The sequence below is a fragment of the Halichoeres trimaculatus genome, unplaced genomic scaffold (genome assembly GCF_033239565.1).
Source record: "Halichoeres trimaculatus isolate MK-OKI-2021-1 unplaced genomic scaffold, fHalTri1.1 fHalTri1_scaffold_15, whole genome shotgun sequence".
NCBI classification, from domain to species: Eukaryota; Metazoa; Chordata; class Actinopteri; order Labriformes; family Labridae; genus Halichoeres; species Halichoeres trimaculatus.
Window position 1 is genome coordinate 20,952,999 of NW_027437193.1, and position 18,454 is coordinate 20,971,452.

The following is an 18,454-nucleotide window of genomic DNA, read 5'->3' on the forward strand; positions in this document are numbered from 1 at the left end:
AGCCATGAAATGACTAGATTTAGAGTCTTTGCGTTGTTGTCCTTTGTGATATAAGTTTTTATTTATCTATGCTTTCCACATAGTGTGTATTTTTTTTTTAAATCAAGCTGTTTGTTCTTTTTCTCACAGGTCTCCTGTTGCTGCTGTGCCCACCAGCTCGGGTGGTGGTCTGGAGGGGTTCAAAGCTTATCCTGTATTCCAAGAGATTGAGAAACATCTGCAGCAGGTATGAGCCCACTGTGTTAATGCCTAAAGACCCTCACATCTTAAGAAAGTTATCCTGCGTTTGATCAGGTTGGAAAGTGTGTTACAGGCTATCATGTCAAAGATCTACCGTGTTTGCTTTTACTTCCTTTCAGCTCACTGATTGCCTCATATCACATATATATGTAACCATGCGCTCCACTTAGACTGCAAGCTGACAACCACCTCTGCTTATCTTTCATGGGCCTTTTTACGAAACCATTTGATCATCTTAGATTTGAAAAGCAGGAGGCAATTTGTGGTCTTTTATCTGCAGCAGTTGCATTTGGTATATCTGTAAAACTGAGTCGACTGAAGTGGAAAGCTCAAAGCTACATCCTGCACATTTCTCTGAAAGGAAACACTATGGTGAACTTTTTGATGCTTTAAATATACACTATAAACTAATAAAATACATAAAGAGAACATCAATCTGTGCTTTAGTTTCAGGTACCTTTATTGACCCCAGAAGAGCAATTCAGAATTCATCCTACCAGTTAATCAAAGACACAAAAACTAATTAACAGACGCTGTCAGTCAAAACACTAATCACTCAATATGTCAGGGACAGTAGATCTACAGAAGGGGGGTGTTGTCATAAAGTCAATAAATTAATCTACAGGAGTGAAAAGAATAAGTACTAACAGGTACGCAAACAGGAGCATCTATTAGGAAAAGCTAACAGCTGTTAGTAATATGATATCTGAAAAAAATAAAAAAAACGAGCATAGCTGATTGTTCTCAGGGTAGGGATGAGATGATGTCATATTTAGGACATTAAAGAGGATTCCTCATATAAAATGTAAAATGCTCATAGGTTGATCTTTCAGCTTTACCTCAAGAATGCTCTAATCTTCCTGCTGTAATAAATTGAAACTGTACTGTTTTCAACAGGGTGGTCATAAAAATGATAAAAGCTGCATTAAAAGAACTCAGATTTCACATCACGTCTGCCATTCACCTTTTACAGTTGTGTCTGTATTTAATTTCTTGTCAGAGTTTAACACTTTGTAAAGACGCTTATGGAGAACAAAAATAGAAATAGCAAAGACTACCAAATAGTTCAGTCTTTAGTGTACTTCTTAACCAAAGGTACTGTTGTCATATGTTGTTGGCTGCTGAGTCTAACTGGAGCTAATTTGTTGGGTAGCTGAAAGCAGTGAGTTTGTGTTAGCTGTAAGAAAACCACAGGGACTAAGCTGTTTACATTCAAACAGCATCTTGAGTTCCCCTCTCCGGTTGGGTGGCAAATGAAAATGTCCACAGTGGGAATATGGTATATTACATATGTATACATCAAATTGGTGATAGCCTCTGCGTCATGCCTTCTGCACATGCTCCCCCTTTGCATGATTGAAACAACATATATTTGCACATAGACCAGTGGGCAGAGACTTGATGATAAGTGGTCACTGGGGGACATGTGGGCAGTCATCCTAATGCCTCATCTAAACTGAGCTGTCCACTCATGGTTGAATTACCCAGGAGGCTCCATGGTAATGCCAGATGTAAACACAGCCTTTGTCAGGAAGAACGCCCAGGAAAAAAACAAACATCTCAAGTAATTATCATTACTGAATCAGAAAACATAAAACCTACCATTTGTGCCTGTGGTTTATCATTGATTACCGGTTCCCTGTGATTATTGACAACAGTGCAGAGAAAAGTACATTTGTGGACTGATGTGGGGGAGTGGTTGGTTGTTAACAAGCTGTGGGCAGATGGAATGGAAGCAGGTCTCAGATGGCTTATATATGTGAGTACACGTCTCTCCATATTCAAACTTTCACTCTGTGCCTGGAAGCGTAACATTAAAAAACAACTACACTGCTATTTGGTGTAGTATGATTAATGCTGTGGAGAATGCAGGGTGTTACAGTTTGAATTAGACTTTGCAGAAGGTTTTTTTTTCTCCTGGAGCACACAATGGTATTTGACATTTTGTTTCCTCCTCTCAGCATTGTTTATCTTTTGTCATTCAGAGCCATATTGCACACACAAGATTAAGTGGTCTGGTTCCTGAAATGGACTGATTGTGTCCATGGAGTATTGAGGAGGCATTTTTTCCTCATAGTAGGAGAGTTGTCAAGAACTGTATATACTGACCTGACTGCTGCTGAAAAAAAACACTACAATTGAAAGACTTGCAAAGGGGAAAACACTCACTAACCACTTTATGAGGTATACCTTGCTATAACTGGGTTTGATCCTCCTTGGCATAGATTCAACAAGGTGCTGGAAATATTTTGGTCCACATTGACAAGAAAAACCATTTGAGATTATTTGAACTTTGGGACATGGCGTGTTATCCTGCTGGAAGTAGCCATCAGAAGATGGGTACACTGTGCTCATAAAGGGATGGACATGGTCAGCAACAACACTCAGATAGGCTGTGGGCTTTACACAATGTTCAGTTGATACGAAGTGTTGCAAAAACAGCTCCCCTCACCATTACACCCACAGCAGCAGCAAAAGCAGCAGCAGCAGCCTGAACCGTTGATCATCAAACAAATTTTAACTTCACACAGAGACAATCCAAGGAAATACAAAATGCAGTTTCTAAATGATGATTAAATTAATTAAGGCCAAAAACATCCAAACCTATCTGGCCCTATGTGAAAAAGCAATTACCCCCCCAACCTAATAGCAAGTTGTGCCAACTTTGGCAGCAATAACTGAAATCAAGCGTTTGTGATAATTCGTGATGAGTCTTTCACACCGCTGTGGAGAAATTTTGGCCCAATCTTCTTCGCAGAATTGTTTCAACTCTGCCATATTGGAGGGTCACACCAAAGCATCTCGATTGGCTTGGCCACTTCAAAACTTAAATTTAGTTTTTTTTGAGCCATTCAGTGGTGGACTTGCTGGTGTGTTTCGGTTCACACCACCATTCTTTACTGTTGGCATCATGTTCTTTTATGTCTTTCCAAAAGTCTCGAGGATCATCAAGATGGTTTTCGGCAAATGTGAGATGAGCTTTTGTGTTCTTTTGTGACAGCAGTGGTTTTCGCCTGGAAACTCTCCCATGGAAGCCATTTTTGGCCAGTGTCTTTTTTAAAGTGGAGCTGTGAACACTGACCTTATCTGAGGCCAGCGAGGATGTTTTTTTTAAGTTCTCTTGTGAACTCCTGGATGAGTCGTCATTGCACTCTTGGAGTAATCGCAGTTGGTCTAACACTCCTGGGAAGGTTTGCCACTGTTCCCAGTTTTCTCCGTTTGTGGATAATGGCTCTGACAGTGGTTTGCTGGAGCCCCACAGCATTGGAAATCGCTATGTAACCTTTTCCAGACTGATAGATTTCAATCACTTTTTTCTCAATTCTTCCGGAGTTTCTTTGGATCGTGGCATGATGTGTTTGTTCTTGAGATTTTGTACCCTAATTCACTTTGTCTAACAGATTTTATTTAAGTGATTGATGATTCAACACAGGTGGTGGCAAACTGGTTTGGGTGTGACCTGTGAAATTGAATTCAGCTGTCCCAAACCTGTGGTTAGTCAAAGTTACTTTGTGATTTAACAAGGGGGGCAATTACTTTTTCACATAGGGTCAGATAGGTTTGTATGCCCCCCCTCCCTTGGTAAATTGAATCATTATTTAGAAACTGCATTTTATATATCCTTGGGTTGTCTCTGTGTGATATTAAAATTGGTTTGATGATCTGAAACTCTGTGTGTGATAAATATGTAAAACAACACAGAAATCTGGAAGGGGACAAATACTTTTTCACAGCACTGTACCTGAGCCCTGTCTGGACGAGAGTGCACAGCATAGCTTAGCTCAGCGGGGCATAGAAGTGTTTGCAAATAAACTTTAGTGGAGCAATTTGCTTTTCGAATTAGACCCTGAGGCAGAGCAGACAGTGAGGGGCACTGAGATGCTATTCTTTGTGCTGTAAGCAGCTTCAGCACATTCCTAATTAATTCTCCCCCTGAGAGTTAGTCAGGAAGCTCAGGGTTTTGACTTTATTAATTTGTATTTGAAAAGTTGGATTATGGGAAAAAAAACCCAAACATAACCTGGCTGAAAGAAATTTGAGGGGAAGATTAAGTGATGGAAGAGGACAAAGTTATTGCAGCATTTCTATTGTCATAGTTTTTGTTAGACATTCTAGTTTTTTTTCCCACCTCTCCACTCCCATCATATGACAGATGTGTCATTACCTGGAACTCACTGCTCCTCTTATCACCCCACAGGAAGGCGAGCAGCTGGTGAAGAAGGTTGGTGGAGTGTTTGCTTTCAAAGTGAAAGACGGACCCAATGGAAAAGAGGCGACTTGGATCGTTGATGTGAAGAATGGCAAAGGTTCCGTCTCCAATGACCCAGGTACGTATCATACCTGGTGAGCGGCTGTGGCTCAGTGGTAGAGCTGTTGTCTCTCATTTGGAAGGTTGAGGATTGATGGTTCCCTATAATAGAAGTCTCTGCTATCAGTGTGTGAGTATGATGTGGTGACACAGACGAGAGTAAGTGTTTTGAGTGGTCAGAGAGACTAGATAAATGCTCTTTAAGTACAGGTTCATTTACCATTAATCAAAACTTGTCACAGGCCATACAAAAATACGTATTTAGATATTTCTTTTCTTTCTTTTCTTTCTTTTCTTTTTTTTTTTTTTACATTTTTGGTTAGGTTCATTGTGCTAAATTGACTATTGAATCTACTGCATCAATGAGTCAGTTTGTGATACAATGATAACCAGTGTTATAGCACTAATACTTTAAACTTTTAACTTAAACTTTATTTCATTTATATGGCAATTTTCATGCAATTGTGCAACACAAAGTGCCCAACCAAGGATAAAAACGAAAACAAAACAAAAACAACAACAAAGCTAAACAAAAAAAAGAAACAAAGGAATACCATAAAAACCCCAAACCTCCCACCCCCACAAATAAACCCATGGCAACACAGTTATATACACACCCTCCCACACACATACACAGGCTGTCTCTAAGGAGACATGGCTGGGCACCAAGATCTGAGGTGAGGAAAACAATATGCGTCAATTAAGAGTTTTTTTTATTGTGTTGATGATATTGTTAATTCAAGAGACAGCACCTTTAGTTTTTGTGTTAGTTAAAGATTTCTTTCAGGGAAACAAAGGAAGTATCTTTATCTACAAAGGTCAAATGTTTACAAACATTTGACCTTTTTTCTCTTTTTACAAAAACAAGGTTTTGTGTCATTTAAACTGTTGAAGCTGTAAAATCAACTAGTGACATCTCTCTTCTTTTCTTAGCGATGTATAAGCACCAAAAATAGCCTGTGTGTCTGACACATACTTCTACCCAGGGTATTTCACTTGCTTTTCTCTTCTATACAAAGAAAATACACAATGATTTGCAATATTTCTTGCTTGTCCAGCTTTTATTTATTTACTATGTGGTTGTGTAAACATGTTGGAAAACACTTCTAAATGTCTGTTTGGCTTTTTCTCTTTGTTGCCTCCAGGAAAACAATTTTTCTCTTCAGCCCTGAGAATTGACTGTGTTGAAGTGTTTATTTGCTTCTGAAGTAGAAATTGGGCTTCTATGTTCTACCTGAGTACATTGCCATGGGAACTTGTGCTGCACAGCTAACTAGCAGGCTGTACTCATAACACAGGTCATTTGTACTAAAGCACAATCAACCATTTAATTCCTCAGGGAGCGAGTGCTCAGAGATTAGCAGAGATTTTTTAGCTTTAGAAGTAAACATTTTGCCTTTTTATAAAAGACTCACCAAAACACACTTACTGTTCCAATAATTAAGCACTCTTACTCTGAGAAAATATGCTCATTTTTTTACCCATTTCATGAAAACCAAAAACTAGATCAAATTGAAAAGTTAACTAACAAAAATAAAAAATGTGAGCTAATAACTCCATTATGACAGACCAAAATCATCTCCAATTTGAAATAATAACTCACAGTCTCCATGTTTCCCCATGCAGAAAACACACAGACCACACTTTCTCTAAGTTTAAAGTTTGAGTATTACAGAGGGAGGCTTTGATACATTTTGTACGTATTACCGCTTCAGTCACCATGGCATAGTGTCCATGCAGAAGTATAAACCAGACTTTAGTGTTTTGTCGCTTCCTGGCTGGCACAAAGGCTGGGTACAAATGGGCTGAATTAAAAATTTCAGGTTAAATGAAGTAATTACATTTGATACCAATTTAAACCTTTGTGTGCTGTGTTTAATTACCTGGAATTCATGACAGGCATTGGGAAACTACACTGGAAGAAAAACTTGACGAGGTGAAAGTATGACTGTTGTTGAACGTTGGAGTTATATCTTTGGCTGCCTGAAAACAAAATGCAGCAATGTGTTTGACTTTGAATATATTTTAGCAAAATATAAAAAATTACACAAACTATCAGTGGTAATCTTAAACTTATCAACTCATTGTTATACAAAAAAATATGTTAAGCACACCTTAGGTCAGCTATATTCAATCAGCGGCGTGCAGCCCAAAAGCAGCCCTTGTGTGGCCCGAAAGCAGAGATTTAGACTTGGGTCTGAGGAGAAAAACATCTTTTGCTAACGTTGACAATGCAAAAAATGAAACCATACACAGTTTTTTTTTGTCTTATTTTCAGTAAAAATGTCTTTTTAGACTAGATCTGAGCCACATTCACTTGAACAGTCCAGAAGAGTGTAATATTTCAAGTTATTTAAAGACAAAAATGAGGTCTGAATTGCTTGTGATGAGTAAAAAAATCTGCCAGGGGGCCAAGAAAAATGTGCTTGTACTCAGACATTATTCTAGTCTTGACAAGCACATTTCTCTAACCCAGGGTTAGGCAACCTTTTCCATGACTCATGCCACTTTAAAATACACTCATGCCCAAAGTGCCAGTACTTACTTACTTCCTTCATAAAATCATCGGCAGCTGATTGGAAAGTCTCCTTTATGTATTTCCTGTCAGTGAATGCTACGCAGTGAGAAAGGGTTTACTTTCCCTCTGTTGCCTGGTTTTAAACAGAAAGTTTTGAATGTGATGCTCTATTAAGCATAATATGCTAACGCTGTTTACGTGTTTGGTCCCCAACATAGCTGCACAATTGATGTCGGACAAACCACACTTTCACAGCTAAGGGTGCTTATTGCCCGATTTCTGTCAATCTCTTTCAATAAATCCAAACTCCCTTGTCCAACTATGTTGGAAAGAACGACTTGAACTTAGTTTTCTTGCAATGATAACACCACTAAATGGATGCAATTGCAAGCTAACAGACTGACCTCCCAAGAGATTTGTGCACTTGCAAGTCACAGTCGTGCATTTGTAACGTCATGATTCAAATTAATTATTTAACGTTATTTGTTGCATTTTTACTTAAGAATATTTACAATGTGCTCATTTCATTGAGAAGTGTTGAATAGAATACAATTCAATATGTTTTTTTTAATTATTTATTTATTTAGTCCTCTCCTTCATTGTAATTATTCTCTACGTGCCAACAGAAATAGCCTCGTGTGCCAGCTATGGCACCGGTGCCCTAGGTTGCCTACCCCTGCTCTAACTCCACAGGCAGATTAAAAAAAAAAATTCAAGCAATTCAGATCTCGATTTTTTTTTAAATAACTTGAAACAAGACACCTTTCTGGCCTGGTCAAGTCAATGTGGCTCATATTTGGTCAAGAAAAACATTTTTTTTCTGAAAATGAGACAAAACACTTGGTAATAAATCATTTCTTGCAGTGGACAAGTTCTTTCAAAAACTCAAACTTTATTTCCAATATTAATTGCAACACCTGTCCTAACCTCGCAACTAACCCACATTACATTGTGTCATTGAGCTGGTGTGTTTGAAAAGTTAGCATCAGCAGTCTTACACAGATTAAAAAGCACGTCTCTTTCTACCCTAAAATGAAATTAGCAAGGATAATCATCAGTGTAAACCTGGGTGGACTGAAAAGTGATGATTTTACTACCAAGTCTGAAGACCAATCCATTGGCTCTGCAACATGTGTTGCAGTGCTGAAAGATTATAATATTCGAAGACACGACACTGAAAAACATGTCATGTTTCAGACATTTTTCTCAAGGGATATCGTGGGCTGGTGGCTTAAATGCAGTTTGACTGCGTCTTACAACCAGAGCTGGACTATATTGATGCAGACCACCATAGCTCAGGAGAGGACCACAGCAGCTTGACTTTGTTGCTAAAAATGTGCGGCCCAGCTCTGGTCCTTAGTCCGAAGACAGGACAGGATCATAATTCTGAGATGGTTGCTCCACAGGCTGCCTCGTATCTGTGCTTGTTAAGTTTTGTTATTTCCAAACTTTTAAGACCAGCCTGAGGTGGAAACAAACATGTTTACTACAGTGTCACCAGGCAGAGGTGATATGCGCTGGACCCCTTTCATCAGGTTGATCTGGTGTGACATGTGCGATCAGGGTGTCCCTTGTGTTTCTATTTCTCTTGAGGATTAATTGCCATTTTAATAAGGTTTTGACCAATCAGAATCAAGTATTTAACACAGCAAGTTATTACGGTATATAGTGATCAGTAGATCTTTAAAAGAAGTGCATGCAAAACTTGTTTTCTTAAGAGAAATAATAATGATAAAAAAGGAATTATTCATTGAGAAATCTGCAATGGACATCAAAACAGGAGGTGATTAAAAACACACCACTGAGTGAAAAGCAGCTGTCTCTCACCATCAGGAGCAGCACAGCTTCAGTTCATTTGTTTGATGCCTGGAGCATGTTGATATGCCTTAGGCAAAGGCCTGTGTGAAAAAGACATATTTAGCTTTATGAAATGCATATATCTCAATCCACACCCATATATTTAATGTACACACATGCACACACATATATACACATACAGGAGAGTGACAAAAACACACTCCCCCACTTTGCAGCAAAAAGCTCCCCAGCTCTTTCCATTAGGTGTGCTCCTCTTGACATGTTTGCTGGAACGAAGCCATTATTTCTGAGGTTACTGACGCCCTAATGTTTCTGAAATGGAAAGAAATCCTCAGAAAGTTTTGATGTGTTTTTGATAAAAAGTTGATGTTTCCGTGTGTTGAATGAAGGTACTTCAAACCCAGTGCAAGTAATAAATAACAATGTGAGTCATCATACCCACCCATACAATTTTTCCTTCTAATGAAAAAGAAAAAAACATGTGGAGCTCTTATGCTCGTTTTGTACCAGTCAAAAGTTTTAGACCACTCTTATTAAAAACTCTGCCGTTTATCGTCTCTTTGTGTTCTGAAACTAAAGCAAAAAAGCTCTTCTCCGCTCTGGTACAGAAAGTTAAGTGTTTGTGGGTTTCTTTGCTGTCACTTCTCTGTCCAGTTCATCCCAAACCAGCTCCACAAGATTTAGGTCAGACTGAGACTGTGCTGGCAGTGCACTCCATGTTTTCCAGCTCACCAGCTTGTTCTTTATTCTCAGAGTAGTCTCAGCAGAGCTTATGTTACTTATGTTTTGGCTCATCGTCTTGCTGTAGGATGAACCCCTGACCAACAAGGCTCATTACAGAGGGCGCTGCAGAAAACTATAGCAGCCATTTTTAGTTCAGGATGCCTCTCACTCTGTACACGTCACAGACCCTGGATCAGGCAAACAGCCCTAGACCATCATGCTTCCTCCTCTATGGCTGTTTTCCAAACTGTGTACTACACTAGCAGTGCCTACTATTTTGGCCGAAATTCAGTCTGTAACTTGCAAAATCTGCAGTATTACAAGAATCCAGGCTGTCCTACTGATTCAGGATCTTAAGGTTTTCATCTCTAAATTCTCCCTGGTTGACCAAAAGTTGTTTCAGGCTGTGGGGTCTATGTGATGCTTTCAATTCATTTTGGGAGGAAACTACATGACATCACACAATTATGTAACATTGACAAGACCCCGCCACACACTTTTAAATCAGTCCTACATCAAAGTCCAATAAATCATGAGCTGAGGTACCACAAATAGGGCATCTTCTGGTCGGTGCCGGTCATGCATGATTAAAAATCTTGTTCTTACATGAAACAATCAGAAAAAGATATTTATTCAGATTTTTACATTTTTTTCCCATCTACATTAAGGCAATGTAAAAATTCCTCAACATTTATTCTCAAAGATTTATAACTAAGAGTGTTGTACCATTTTGTGATACAAGATTTTACGGTCTCTTCAACATTACAGGAAGGACACAGAAAAGCAAAATGACAGAGGTTATAGTTGTCATTTAAAAGCACTTAAATGCTGCATAATATAAAAATGCCACCTGCAAGTATTACATCGTACTTGGCGTTTATAAAGAAGGGGTTTAAGAAGAGACCAGACAAAATCAGGAGTCATATAAAAGCGGTAAAGATTTCTCAGAATGCAATGGACCAGTCTACCTGGCATACCGTTTCCCACAATGCACGGCGCTAATGCTGTTTTTCAATGCAAGTGGCAGGTTTCTGTGAATTACTGCCATCTACTGGAATGAGTCAGCATTACAACTACAACACAACAACATTAGCATCAGCCAGTCTGTGAGATAGAAGTGAAGTGATGAGAAAAAAAATACTGGTAAATCTTGTTACTTCTGGTTGTAAAAAATGTGTTAACTTCAACAAATTAATTAAAGCCAATATAAAACAATAATTAAATGGATGATATGGAAGGGGTTCTTCCACCAGCCGTAAAAATAAAAAGTCAATCCTTTCCATATTTTTTTTAATCAACGATATAACTTTTGCTACAATGTCACAACCTACCCAAAGTTTGTTTTGTACATTTTTAATGAAGGTAAAAAAAAAATCATCAGCTGTAGCTTCGTCTTCCGAAACTTAAAACCAGAGTAGTATACTACAAAATAGACCCAACAGAACAGTCATACTACATGCTACATGCAAAAACAGAAGGCAGTTTGCAGAGCCTACTACATATTACATTCACACGCGGTATGTAGTAGGCGGTTTGGAAAACAGCCTCTGTTTCCAATTGATGTCACACACTGAGGAACCATCCTCTCCCCTCCCAGAAGGCAAAAAAAAAAAAATCCTGCGTGATAAACAACATGATATTTTTCTTATTCTGGCATCTTAGAGATGGCTTCCTTGCTCCATCTCAACCTGCCAAACCTGCACCTTAGAGTCTTGGGTCTGCCAGACCTCTTCCTGTCAGAGTTTCTGGTCCTAGTTTCTAAGTGTCTTTAGAAGCTGAAGTAACTCACTGACACCTTAACTTTCTTTGACATTTCTCTGTAGGAAAGACCTTTGTATGTTCTGTCTCTCTTCCATTGTTTATTGCCTTTGCCTTGCCATTTTTATTCCAAAACTACTTTCTGCAGCGTTATACTTTTTCAAATGATGCCCATGAGGGTGTGGTATCATGGTGTGTTCCAGCACATACGTTTATACAGACCGAAGTGGTGGTGAACAGTTTTTCTCGACAGCTTTGTGTCTGACAACAAAAATTTAAATGCAAATCCAATACAGATCAGATGTCAATAACTCCTGTCCTACTCTAAGCTTGGATGAAATATGAAAGAAACTGTAAGCAATTACATTGGTCAGTAGTGTGATAATTAGGTAAATTTTGATTTTGAAAAGAACATTAAAGGTCCCATATTATGCTCCTTTTCTGCAGTTTGATATGGATCAGTGATGTCTTCATGCAATGGTAATAACATGTTTTGGTCCAAAAAGCCAATAAAACAAGCACAGCTTGGACAAGCACTAGCACACACGTGCACAGTTTTACTGAGTATAGCTGGCACATTTCCTTGATAAATGAACTCTAACCACATAGTCTTGTTTTCATCCGAGATGGGAAGCTTGTGCATGGAACTATGTGACTGTTTACAGCCAAAAACAAAGCAGTGATGGCTCTTTAACTTTGGCATTCATCATCATCAACATTGGAGTGGGCAGGGAGGGGTTTTGGGGGTACCTGCTCCGGTAGACCAATCAGGTCAGATTGTTTTTGACAATATTAATAGCCTTTAGGATTTAAATTAATCCAACACATTTTCCCAACCAATTTTACGACAGTTTTAGGCAGTTGTCAGTGCCGCACAACACCATCACAGCAACGTACTGGGACGTGCTTGTTTACTGCACTGACTGGCTGTGCTCTGTGCTGCGACACAATGTAGAGGAGCAATGAATCAGAGCATCTGTGATAGTTTAATTTCATGTGAGTCTGACTTTATTGTTACAGAGTCCAAGTTTCTAATTATTAAAGCTCATATTTTATTGTTTTATATAATTTATGTTTTTATTATTTTTATTCAATTCATGTTAACATTATTTTATATGATTTATGTTTATATTCTTATATTAAGTTTATATTATTTTCTTGTGTTTTAGGCAGCAGCTAACAGTTTAGTATCATCATTGACTGAGCAGTGAGCACTATGTTGAACTGGAAAATAAACAGTATGACAAAATATTTACTCTGACCTTTTTGAATCCTGCACCTGGTTAATAAGGTATGAAAAAACTAAAACTAAACTAAAACTAAGCCTTGTTGCAAATATTGAAACTAAATAAAACCAAGAATGCCCGCTCCAGAACTAATTAAAACTAAACTATAATGGAAAAAAAAATGTCAAAACTAACTAAAACTTAACTATAATGACAAATCCAAAACTATTTTAACCTTGGCTAGGAGGAAAGCCAAAGACCCACACATTTCTCATTAAAGTGATTTTTGCACAATATGGGACCTTTAAAATGTACAAATTAATGATAGCTGGCTCTCAGTTTCTACATCTGTCTTCTGTGCTTCATATTTTACCGATACATGTGTTTGCAACATTTTACTGCTAAAATAATTATTCTAATATAAATAATAATACAGTAACATATTTTTAGAACCACCAGTTTTTGAACATTAATCCAGGGGTATCTGCTGCTCACTTGGTCAGAAAGCTGGGCCAATTCAGCAACTTAACAGGTAAAATAGTCAAAAGCTAAGTGTGGCAGTGACTCCTGTTTACATTCATGACATACTTTTATCACTTTATCGTGATTAGTTGAAATTTTGTGATGTATTTCTCAGGAATTATGTTTTTTTTCTGTCACATACACTTAACATATTGCAAATATCGCCTTTGTAATGTGCCGCCCTTAATGCCACTGCTTTTGATTAATCTCAGATTACCCTCATTGGAGCTTGTTGTGCTTGCATGGTGCTGATGGATGTGGAGGCATCCTCTTGGACTTCAGGATGAGAATATTAGTATTTGTTTGTCAAAAGACAACGCTGTGGTCTCTCCACAAGGCTTTCAAACAAACTCCTGCAACCTCCCATTGAAAAGCTGGAGCTGAAATCCTCACACTGGCTACTTGTCATGCAGAAAATTGATGTCAAAACCTTTTTGCTGGTGTAAAAGTGCTTGGCCAGTGTGTCTGAGATGCACTTCTTTTCCTTTCTTCTTGTATTACCATCAACTCTTCAATCCACTGAGCAGCTCCTAATGACAGTGTGGATACATCTCTTAGTCACTGTTACCTCCAAGACAAAACTTCATTAACCACAGAGAGAAAGCTAAATACTGGGTTCTGTCTCTTTGTAAGGTTACATCACGGTTCAGTGCTCAGAGTTTGACGTCACTGGATAAAACAACATCGCTGAATGGCTTGTTAGCACTGAACCTGGAGCGAGTGGGTTGAACTAACAGATTGCAAGAAAAAAAGGACTCAGAGTTTCATACTCTTATTTACCTTGACCTATTTGATGAAAAAAAAACATTCCTTCTGTCAGTGCTCTGACTTTAGTTTGTTACTCTCTTTGCCTTGATCTGTTATGACTAGATGATCAGACTGGAAATAATGTTTACACAGCTTTCAGCTGTTGTTTCTTTTCATTCAGGAAAATCAAACTAATGTGTTAAAGCTGATTTTGTGCTGAAGACAGATAAAGATTGTCGTGGGCTTTAACAGACTGACAGGGGCTTGTACTGTATGTCGTTTGCCCTGACGAGCCCATTTTAAACTGGGACATAGAAAAGATGAGTCATAAAGCTTTGTATGCTTGTGTCACAAACATGTTTTTTTCACAAATGAACAACAGGAAAAAAGAACAAGGAAAAAAAATACATTAAGCGCTTTCAGAAAATAGCCACAACTGTGACAAAATGTGGTTTATGCTAATATTCCACATTATCAATGGATTTTTTTTCTTTCTTTTATCTCTCAGGTACAAAGGCAGACTGTACATTGTCCATGAGTGATGTGGATCTTCTGGATCTGATGACTGGGAAGCTGAACCCTCAAACGGTGTGTGTTGCTTTATTTTGTCTTTTTTCACTCATTTGTTTTAACATTATGGTGTTGTGTATTTTTCCTTAACCACCACAAGCTGCTGCAGCTTAGGTTATGTTTTATGTATCGAGGACAAAAAGATGCGTCTCAGCTTTTAGGTCTGTTTCTGTTACAAACAAAATAATTACTTCCTTAGTTTCTCTCGTCAAGCTTTCACATAAATCCTTCCACTCATGCAGTCGTTCTCATACATGCTGCAAAATTAAAAATTGACCAAAAAAAGATTCAGTAGGTGCATCTTTAAAGAAATCACATCTCTGACCTGCAAGTGTAGCCCTGTGCATGTCTGGAGATACAACCACAGCTCCTAAGAAGTTACGATGCTGTGTGAAATATTGATATAAACAGATTTTAACAGTCCATAAATCATTTAAAACCAACCTCTCTGCCTTTCAGGTGTTGGAGCTGAAATATGCAGTGTGGGGATTGGCATTGTCTTGCTTCATTTAAAAAGTTTCTGAGCTTAAGTTTCTCGAGCACCTGCATACATTGTTCTGCTTTAATATTGCCCTCCCAGACTTGTAAGCTACCTCAGGCACGTAAACACCCTCAGGGCCATCATTACTATCGAACAGTGTGCTGAAAAAAGCTGCGTGGTCCCTCTCTTCTTTAGAGCAGGTTGTTGCTTCTCAAATTTCCAGAATAAATGTTTAAACTGGAGTCATTAAACCACCATTAAAGATTAGTGCTTCACCTCAGCACACTTTAAAAAGCCCCAGGTGTTACTGGATCAGGTTCTCTATGATTTTCTCTTACCGTGGTTAAATTTACATTTGTGGACACAGCATTGAACTGTGTTCACAAAATGTGGTTTTTGGAGGCGATTTAAAACCAATGCGGTAATGATGACTACAAAGTCATGTCTGTTCTTGATGCAGTTCTGTGGCCTGAACAACATGACTTTGCAGTGTCAGTCTTTGGTCTTATCTAACTAACTTCCTAACTTCCAGACAGGCAGAAATAAAGATTTTCAAAGACATCAGCTTGATGCGTCAGGAATGATTTAAGCTCTTAATCATGTGATGCCAACACAAAGCTTTCAGTGAGACATCTTTAAGTCTGACAGTAAGCCTGAGCCCCTACTCTTTAATGAATAATATCTCCAAAATATTTTGTAAGAATGTTTTAATGTTAGATTTTGAGTTGCAGCTAATGATCTCTGCTGTAATTTATTTAAGACATTTGCTTTTTTAGAGGCTTCCACTTTGGATGAATGCCAATAAATGTTTGTGTTTAGATGAAAATAAATTGATTACAGGTTTGATTTTAACTCAGCGTTCAATTTTTTTTCTTCTCTAAATTAACCAGGAGAAGCACAGTCCTCTCCGGATTCAAGTGTGAAAACAACATTGTACACACATGGTCATCAGAATATCCTCCCTTTATGTTGTGGGTTGTTTGAGCAGATAAATCCATCTGTTTTGTGCTCACGTAGACATATTTTGAAAGGCTGAATGCATGCTTTTCTGTCACATCAATACATTTTTGTTACCTGCAAACTTAATCCAGTCAATGGTTTCTGAATGAGCACACTGCTTTTAAAGTTATTTTTGGGCTTTCACGCCTGTAATTAGATAGAGGACAGTGGAATAACATGCTGGAAAGACAGGCTGGATTCAAACCTGAGCCACCTGCACAAGAGTGAACCTCATGGAGTGTGACCTGGACCATCATGCTGTTTGTGCTCCGAGCACACTGCTTTTAACCCTGCTTTTTTAAGATACAGGACACACAGGACCACACATTCCCTTAACCGTAAAGCACTGGATTAAAATTTTCATCTATGTAGATTAAAATGTAGATTAAAATGTAAATAAATCATGGTTAAAGTATACAAGTAAGAATATAATATAGAAATTTAAAAAGATTTTTTAGCTATATATTTCAGCAATCTGAGCCGTTTCTATCTGACAGTCAGACACCTTTCTGACACTGCTTTGGTGTGGTCAACAACATAAGCACAAAATCCAAAACATCGCAGTCTTCTCCCAAATAGCACTGATGCTAAACGAGTACGAATACCACAAAAAGGAACAGTTGGACTCAATGATAGACTTCATGTGAGAGGATGCTTATTTAACAAATTTTGTTTCCTTTAGAAGCTTCTGGACACCAAAGTGAGCTCACGCATTTGCTTTGAAGTCAGGAACTGTTTTGACATTTGAGGTCTGAGTCTTTATAAAACCTGGAGATGAACCACTGCCTTTCCCTCCTCTTCTTTTTTTGTTAGTGGCAGTTATTTAATATGGCTCATGTCAAATCCACAAACTTAGCCTTGGTGTTCCTGGCAGTGTGAACTTACAGCCTGAGGCTGCATTGATTTTTTTTCGGTGGGGGAGCAAAGCAAAGTCTGACACAAATCTGCGAGGAGACAAAAAATATTTGGAGGACTCTTTACTGAGGCAGGGGAGTAAATGACCGTGGCCTTTTTTTCCTTCCATATTTCTCCTCATTATACAAAGGCAGTAGCTGAAACACCTGATAAAGAAAATTCCAGAAAAAGTAATTAAATTGATTAACTTAATCACCCCTGAGGTAGAGAAATGGGGAAAAAACTGCCCTCAGACCGATTACTCTCTTTAAATTTCCCCCCATTTACTTTGAATCAGTTATCTTCCCCCAACTGTGTCATTGTATCTGCCACTCAAGTCAATCTAATGTCATCTTAGAGTATGGATTTAATGTAAAAAGTAAAATTCACATCTTTCAAGCTATGTGTGTCACCTCCTGTTATTTCATCTGTAGGACTTGGGAATGATATACATGCTGGAGCTCATTGTCATGCGGTACCAGTCTCCCTTACAAAGCCCAGCTTTAAAACCAAGGCCACTGTCAGAATTGATTTTTGTAGTAAAATGAATAATGAAATATCTACGTGTAGGTCTAGATTAAATCCACCGTGATCTGTCACACAGAAAACATTACAGCAGACGAGTCCTTAATTCATTTCCTCAAGCTTCAAGGCCAATGTAAACAAAGAAGTTAAACTCTTTAATTTGAGAAAAGGTATGAAGGGCAGCTGACCAGAATAAATATTTAAAGTAAGAATTACTGAGATTGGCACAGTTCCTCCAATTAAATGTCACAGAGTATGACACTGACAGTTTCAGTGTCGGTGATTGTTTCCTTAAAGTGCATGTGGGATAAAAGTCAGTACAAGGACATTAACGGTGTTCAGTTTAGTAAAACCAGAAGTAAAAGCTCTGTGATTTTCCTTTTTTCTCCTGCTCAGAGCTCAGACACCAGGCAGAGCTCTGGTTGGTTAGTTAAAAGGTTAAGAAATTATTTGTGTGAAGGCTAAATACATCTCTCCCTGCAGGTCAGTGATGGAGCATAAAATGTTGTATCAACCTCTCCAGTGTTCAAGAAATACATCTCTGAGTAACAAACTTATCTTAAGAACAGAGTTGAAGTCAAAGCAAACTTTTTTTCTGATCTCTTTCCTCCTCGTTTCTGTCTCCTCAGGCGTTTTTCAAAGGGAAGCTGAAGATCACAGGGAACATGGGCATGGCCATGAAGCTACAGAACCTCCAGGTTAAACCTGGAAAAGCCAAACTGTGAGAAACTGAGTGAGCATTTTCAACACCTGGAAAAAAGGAACTCTCCTTTTTAATTCCCTGAAAAATGTGTTTGATCTGAAGATATCGTTCAAAAGGTTTCACTTCTAGAAATCACACTGCATACTTGATGAACAATTCTGAATGACAGTTCTTCTTGACCGACTTCATGATAAACTTATGAAACACCCAGTGAGTCTTTAGGACCTTCTTGCTAGTCTGCAAATTCAGTATGAATTGAAGTAAGCTTTATTCCTCCTTGAATTAATTATGCTCTCCAAACACTTGATGTGCCTTGAGTGTCCTCTGTTTTTTTTCCTGTACTTAATCTTATAACATATCGCTGTCTGACTGCAGCCACTTTGATAGATAATTTTATATAAAAGACATAACTGTAAATGAA

At 38.2% G+C, this 18,454-nt stretch overlaps 1 protein-coding gene across 1 annotated transcript in view; it reads left to right on the top strand.

Moving 5' to 3' along the window:
- The window catches only part of scp2a (sterol carrier protein 2a), a 36,757-nt gene extending 18,303 nt beyond the window's left edge, over window positions 1-18,454 (top strand). The window contains exons 13-16 of the mRNA XM_074688689.1: window positions 130-226; window positions 4,439-4,568; window positions 14,370-14,449; window positions 17,960-18,454. Coding sequence (XP_074544790.1) covers window positions 130-226; window positions 4,439-4,568; window positions 14,370-14,449; window positions 17,960-18,055 — 403 coding nt within the window. The 3' untranslated portion in view covers window positions 18,056-18,454. The remainder of the gene's footprint in view (window positions 1-129; window positions 227-4,438; window positions 4,569-14,369; window positions 14,450-17,959) is intronic.